The sequence below is a fragment of the Pinus tabuliformis genome, chromosome Q, assembly GCF_031772625.1.
Source record: "Pinus tabuliformis cultivar Carrire ecotype Pingquan chromosome Q, CPIR1, whole genome shotgun sequence".
Classification (NCBI taxonomy): Eukaryota; Viridiplantae; Streptophyta; class Pinopsida; order Pinales; family Pinaceae; genus Pinus; species Pinus tabuliformis.
In genome coordinates, this window is record NC_142296.1 from 1178845370 (window position 1) to 1178853283 (window position 7914).

At 39.0% G+C, this 7914-nt stretch overlaps 1 protein-coding gene across 1 annotated transcript; it reads right to left on the reverse strand.

Annotated features, from left to right (window-relative positions):
- Nucleotides 1-221: 221 nt before the first annotated feature.
- Nucleotides 222-1715, reverse strand: LOC149223896 (uncharacterized). The gene has a single exon (XM_089388033.1). The coding sequence runs from the start codon at nt 1713-1715 to the stop codon at nt 222-224; it is 1494 nt and encodes a 497-aa protein (XP_089244159.1).
- Nucleotides 1716-7914: the final 6199 nt, after the last annotated feature.

The following is a 7914-nucleotide window of genomic DNA, read 5'->3' on the forward strand; positions in this document are numbered from 1 at the left end:
TTATTATTATTTAAAAAAAAAACAAAATATAAAAAAATAAAATAAAAATAAAAATAATAATACTAAATTATAAATAATTTAAAATTTAATTAATGAAAAAATAACAGTGACTTAACCTCTCACGTGTTATTATTTTTACAAAGAAATGAGGGAAAAATAAAATATACTAGAATATAAATAATTTAAAATTTAATTAATGAAAAAATAACAGTGACTTACCTCTAACGTGGTATAAAGATTCGTTCAAGTTTGATTCTCATGTTCTCGTCCTCCCACCTTAACCTTTCCCACCACTCCTTTGCGCTTTTGTCCGACCTGTACCATGGCTGATAAATTAATGCACGGAAATTTGGTAGCTTTTCCATCCCTTTAGGAAATGTTTGCAAAGATTCGCATTTCCGTATCTTTAAGACACGGAGTTGAGGTAATGTTGTTTCATTCCACACTCCCGTCTTTGATGTTCCACCCAAAGACTCTAAATCCTCTAGCTCTATGAGAACCAACTTCTGTAAGCTTACATATGTATTTGGACTCCCTATCCCCAACTCTCTCAAACCAGAGCACATCCATAACTTCAGAAGCTTTAAATTGGGCAACCGCTCCAATGGAGACAGCTCCCTTATGTTGTAGCAACTAACCAATGTGACCATTTCAAGATGTTCAAACATGCAATTCGGCAGACTTAACCCTTGGTACCCGAATAGCATAAAACTCTGTAGCTTTTTCATGTTCTGCATGTCGTCTCGAAGGAGATCCTCCTCTTCATAACTATTATTGTACATCAACTGTAAGTGCCTCATCTCCGACCAGGTTCCCATTATGCCATCTTTAATTCTTGACCATCCTCCATCCTGCTGCTCCGTGTCTATCCATACTTGCAACTCCGTCAAGCTTTTGAGACCCTTCAAACTCCAAATACTTGCCGGTGCTTCCATTTCCACACTTAAACGTGTCCGATAACTTAACTGGAGTCTGCTGAGTGAAGTAAGTTCAGACATCTCACGCGGAATCATCTTCAAGGAATCACATCTGTCTAAATTAAGATGCTTGAGATTTGTGAGCTCTCCAATCTGAGATGGCAATGAAGTTAGACCTGTACACCCTGAAAGATCCATAAATTGAAGACTGGAAACATGGCATATCTGTTCAGGCAAATATGTGATGCGGAAAAGGTCGCTTAATGAGAGAAACTGGAGCATTCTGAGCTGCCCAATTGACGTCGGGATTGAAGTTATTTGGGAGCATCCCGACAGATTGAGAACCCTGAGAGAGGTTAAGCTGAGAAGAAACTCTGACGGAAGCTCTTTCAAACGCAAATTGCCTTGTAAGCTGAGACTCGCAAGCTTTGGGCATCTCAACTCAGTGGGTAGATGTTCCATAGAACTCTCGGCTACTGATATCCTGCTGCAGTTTTCATCGTGAAACTCTGGGAAATTTACTTGATTTTGACTAAATACACAGTTCTCCTCTTTCTGCCCAATGTAGACCGCCATGTCATGAATACACTCGTGAACTCTTATTGTCCTCCTCCCCTCAAAGAGATCCCTGCTCTTACGGACTCTGTGGAAGAAGAAACGGTGTACAAGGAGTTTTAAATATTTGCGGGCAATGGCCATGTCCATTAAATAGGATCCTTGTTGGCTCTTCACCAACCCCTCTCCAATCCACATTTGCAGTAATGTATCTGTATCAATTTCTTCACCTTTCTTGTACATGGCACAATATAAGAAATTAAAAACAGAAAACCACAAACTTTTATATTGATCTATTTGTTCAATTACATCACACTTATATAGGAATAACACCTAACCACTCATAACTAATTCTGTTCAACCACCTACAACTAATTCAGTTCAACCACTCATAACTAAATCTATTTCTGCATTATTCTCACATCCTCCCTTAATGGAGAAATGGATTTTCTACCATACCTAACTGACTTCTAGAACTTGTACTTTGAACATCTGCTGTATTCTCTAGATTGATCTAGCTACTGCATTAACAGAGGGTAGTTGGAATTAATACCTTTCTACCACTCCCCCTTAATTCCAACTATATAACAAATATATACTATAGCACGATATACAAGGAACTATATGCTTAATCATGACAACTTAAACTTTAACTTGCCTGCTGGTCTAAGTCTCAGCTAGGCTTACAACAAAACATTTCATTTTTGCCTTCTTATTAAAAGGTCCATGCTTGTTCCTTTTCCATTGCTGGTGCAGTTTCATCTTCACCTTTTTGGGTTTCCTTATGAAATTCCTTTGCTCCTTGCTTACATACTTAACGTCAACAACCTCTTTTGGATTGAGAGGCAATGCAAGATCTCGAACGAGGTAATTTAATTCATGTTCTCCCCACTTTCCATGAGGAACCAACGAAGGAGTCACCAAAATGCAGTCATCCATGGTAGTATCCTCCAAAGTAGCAGTCATCTTGAAAGTAGATCCAATAAAACTTCTAACAACCGGGCAAGTTTTAATCTCAGTGATTTCTTCAACAGCGTGATCCTCAACAACATGAGTGATTTCTTCAGGGACATGATCTTCAACAACATGAAACTCTTTGTCAATGGACTCAAAAACACTGCTAATCCCAAATGGGTTCATGAGAAAATGATCATTAAAAAGATCATTGTCAAAAAAGTCTAAAATAATAGACATATCAGTTAGCTTTATCACACTTCAAACAAAACGCCTTTTCTACTGCCTCTCTCTGCTCTCCTTGGCCCTCCGGGCTCCTTCAATTAGACCAGCTGTCACAAACGGTGCTCACTACCAGCACTCTCTTGAACAAGACCCACTTACACGATTTTTGCAACAAAACAAAGAAAACCGGGCCGACTGAAAAAGAATATGACCACGGTAAGCTTGCAAAAAAAAAACACCAGGCAATGTTCTGGACAGGGACTCCACGCAATGCAGCACTCCACGCAATCTTAAAACTACAGCAACGGTATACGCCTTGCTCCTCGACTGTATACGCACACACCCTTGCTTGCCTCACTGCCTCGGTTCTTGACAGCACCAACGTACAGCCTTTCTTGATGGCACAACAGCAACTGCTACCCGAGTTCTTGACAGGGGTCTTGGCAGCACATACGCACAACAGCAACTGCTACCCGAGTTCTTGACAGGGGTCTTGGCAGCACACCAGCAAGTGGATTCTGGACAGGGCGTTCTTGACAGCGTTCTGGACAACGACGGACAGCACCAGCAACGTTCTCAGACTTCTCGACGGTTCTCGACAGCACACCACTGCGACACTGCACCGGCCTCTTCGTCGATCATACCAAGGGTTTTCAAACCAAGTAAAACTAATGAAGCTTTAAGAAACCGTAACCATATGACATCTTGAACTTGCGTCTGTTGCAGAATAAGAGATTCTGGAAGGTCGGCCTCTTTTACCGAGCAAATTAAACGCACCAGACAAAGGTGGGTTGGGGTATCACTGAGCCCAACTACCCGATCAACCTTCGATGCTATGAGTAGCAGGTATGACGAAAAGGAGTTGTAGAGCACGCTGGTGGAGGGAGGCATGCAAATGAAGGTTGTCTTAAAACTGAAAACTCAATAAAACAGAAAACTCAGCGAGCCAGCACCTCCTCGACGAGGGCTAACTTCAAGAAATCGAAAACGGTCTCCTCTCGGCGAGGGTTTTCAACAACGATTTTTCAACAACGGCAGAAACTCCACGTATGGTGATCACAACATCGGTTGTCTCTTTAAAACAGAAAATGGAACACTTACGATTTGCTGCACCGGATTCAGGGCTGTCCACAGGTCAGCGTATGCTGTCCACAGCGTATCCTTCAAGCAGACTTCGACCACACCGTCCACAGTTCAACGTCCAGCAGCCTCACACGCTGGGATCACAGGGTTACTGCGCACTATCCACGGCACTCAACGGTTTCTGCAAAGAACACAATAAGGAAACCACGACACATCAGTTTCTGAATTACCTCCACGCAGCGGCACAAACTCTCTGCACAAACGCAGCGCACACACTCTCTGCACAACGGACTCTCCGCATCAAACTGCACAACGCCTCCAGAACTGACGTTCACCACGCCAACACGGGTACCAACACCACAGCATCTGCACTCTTCACGTTGGGTTCACCTCAAAACAGCAAACTCACACGCAGCAATTCCAGGCTCCTTCACACGCAGCAAGTCTGGCCTCACGCAGGTCTCAGGGAGCCGGATCTTCCACAAACCAGGCGTCTGGCCTCACGCAAACACCACTTGGCCTTCCTCACCTGCGCTCTCACCCAAGCTCAGACCCTGAGCTTTGATACCAAATTAAAAACAGAAAACCACAAACTTTTATATTGATCTATTTGTTCAATTACATCACACTTATATAGGAATAACACCTAACCACTCATAACTAATTCTGTTCAACCACCTACAACTAATTCAGTTCAACCACTCATAACTAAATCTATTTCTGCATTATTCTCACATAAGAAGCACCTCTTCACGTGTGAATTGGGCAGAGCATCATAGCTATACCGGAGTCGTGCATAGAGCTGTGCATCAAGGCGGCCAGAACGATGAGTGGGTGGAAAAGAGGGATGTAGGGTTTGAATGGAGGATAAACAATTATCCCATTCATGAACACTGCTTTGCCCAATCATTGCTGCGCCCACTACTTTTATGGCCAAAGGAACACCTCTACACTCTTCCGCAATATTCCTGGCACGCTCTTGTATATCCATAGAAACTTGGACGCCTTTGAAAGCCACTGTGCGAAACAGCATCCAGGCTTCATCTTTAGAGAGGGGTTGTGCCTCATCAGCTATAATCCCTGAACCTACAGATGCATCTTCCTCTTTATATGCATAAAAGGGTTTTGATGAAACAAACTGCAGGGAAGTCACCAATCTTGACAAGTCGGATTGCAAGCCATGATACATCTTATCAAAAGATGCGCTCCATTCTCTTATTTCTTCGGAGTGTGTTGTGGGATCGAGATCGAATAAACCGTTTGCCTCTGTAAGAGAAGTTTGCAGCAATTGAAACCAGGTCCTTAAGATGTGCAGGAGCTCGTGCTTTTGACGTTGGAAGAGAGTGGCAATATCGGGTTCATCACGGAAGAGGGTGATCACATCTTGTAGAAGGCTCTCCATACGCCTCAGCTCAGCTTGCGGAATCTGAGGATTATCCTGCTCCTTGTTCATAACATCCTTCAACAGTTCGGTGACTGGGGCAACCAAACGGTGAATAATCTCAGTTTGAAAGCCTTGATAGAGATGATTAAAATGGGCTTTCCAAACTCTTATCTCGTGGGAGAGTGTCCTGGGATTGCACATGACACTGTCAAGACAGCTTTGGTATGATCCCTCCCTGCGATCGAGTAGGCGGTTTGCCTCCGTAAGCGAATTTTGCAGCAACAGCAACCAAATCTTCATCATCTCCAGCGGCTCTTTCTGTTTATATCCGGAAAAGAAGGGAATATCGTGTTCATATCCAACGAAGAAGGGAATACCTTGTAGAAGGCTCTCCATAGGTCTCAAATCAGTTTTTAGAATCGAACGGGTATCCTCCTTGTTAATAACTTCCTTTATCAACTGGATGACTGGGTTGATTGTGGCATCATCGCATGCTACTGTGGTGACCGTTGCCATGGCTTTCTTGTAGTTGTGGGAGAAAAAGAATCAGAGAATGTGTTATCTCTGTGGCTTGCCGCAGGGGAAGCGGGGTGATGGATTGCGGAATTGTGATGCAGAGAGTAAGGGAGGCGGATTGGACGTACAGAAGGTAAAGAGCAATCACCCAACAAACATTAATATATAACAGCCGTGGTGTTATGATAAAATAAAAGTCTATAAGAATTTAACAAAGAAAAAAACAGGTTTAGGGAGAATCCCCGTAGCGTGGCGATGAAATGGAACATGAGAAAGAACAAAAGTTATGCAAATTTGAGAGTAAAAAAAAAGGGAAAGCATAAGGTATTGCTTACATCCGTCAATGATACGCATCTTATAATTGTAGGTCGATTCAGTTTTTTTTTTCACTTAATATATGGATTAGCATTAACGTAAACTCAATATAGTCAAAGGAAATGAAAATAAATAAATTGTGATGAAAGAAACATTGGGATGAAATATAAGGTTATGTATTTTCATTATCGTGTATCTTTAAGCTTCTGTGTTGGATTAAATTACCGTTGCATTTTGTGTTTGGGACATTTGACGAAGACTCAGAAAAGTTAAAGGTTAATTTACTCCTTGTGCACGCAAAGAATACCCCCACAAACAAGATTGCCTTTAGCTTTAACGGCCGGATTGATATTGGGGATTGATATTGGGACATTTGACTAAGACTCAGAAAAGTTAAAGGTTAATTTACTTGTGCAAGCAAAGAATACCAGATGGCACAAACAACATTGCCTTTAGCTCTCACGCCGGATTGATATTAAAGCGGCACTTTAGAAGTTGGTCCCAAAGTAAAAGCAGCTCAAATAAAGCAGCTCAAGAAAAGTAAAAGCAATCAAATAAAGCAGCTCAACCATTATAATTTGGGCCACATATCCAATCAGGGAATTCTGGCGATCACAAAAGCACTCAAAAGAATGAGAAAACAAATAAGAATATAATACGGAAAATATAAGATGCGGAAAGAAAAAGAATAAAGAGTCACCGTGTAAGAATTTGGAAAATATAAAAAAGAATATAATATATAAAAATGTGAAAAATATTAGAATGGAGGTCAGAGATAAGAAGATGTAAGAAATAATTTTATAGAAAATAATGTGAATATAATTATATAGAGAATAACTTTATATAGGATTGATCAGTGGTAAAGGAGATATTTTTAAAACGAACAAGTTAATTATATTGAAAAAAGTAAATTGAAATAGAGATAGCAGATAAAATAAAAAAATAAAGAAAATATATTTATATTAGAATATGAAATGATTTAAAATATAGAAAAAATACAAATAATATATAAATATTAGTAAGTGGATTGCTTAACTATATTTTAAATAAATAAATTAGAAGATTGTAAAAGTAAATTAGACACAATTATGGATTATCAAAAATAATGTTTAAAAAAATCAAATTTATTATTATTTATATCAATAAAGTTATTAGAAGCAACCTTATGTATATGGTAGACAAATAGATCCATGATTACTTTTCAACATATTTTATATTTATTGGATTTAGAATAAATTTAAGCATTTTTTGACAATGTATTATTATGGCTTTTTTTCATAACTCCAATCGCAATGCTCTTCAGGACATACTGGCATATTTATCCAATGTCACAATGTGACATTAAAAATTAAGTCAACCACATTTACTTATGTGATCGACTATGTTCAATTATGTTTGACTATGTTTAACAATCAACACTATTCTAACTTGGTCAAACATAATCACTTATTAATATTATTGATTAACATTAATAATTAATCATGTTATGACATCTTCATGTTATAGAAATTTAGTTAACCACATTCACTAATGTGATTTACTACATTCAACCATGTTTGGCAAAGTTTGATAGTGAACATTGTTCAACATCCATGGTCAACCACTTTATCAAGTATAGTTAACATGGTTTATAGTGTTTGGTTTAATGCCAAGGTTAATCATATTAGGTTTAATATTAGGGTTTACAAAAAAAATATTAATATTAATAAAGCTGACTAATAATAATGATGACATTAATATTGATATTCTTATGTCACAATGGTACAAAAATGCATCCAACGTTGCAATATGGCAAACCACATTGTTGCAATGTTACATTACATTGTAAATTATCTAATGCCGCAATGCGACATTACAAAATTAGTCAACCACATTTACTAATGTGATCAACTATGTTAAATTATGTTTAAGTATGTTTTATAGTCAACATTCTTCAACTTTGGTCAAACATAATCACCTATTAAT

Excerpts from the sequence above, each read along its gene's own strand:
- LOC149223896 (XM_089388033.1), bottom strand. The coding sequence starts at position 1,715 with ATGTACAAGAAAGGTGAAGAAATTGATACAGATACATTACTGCAAATG.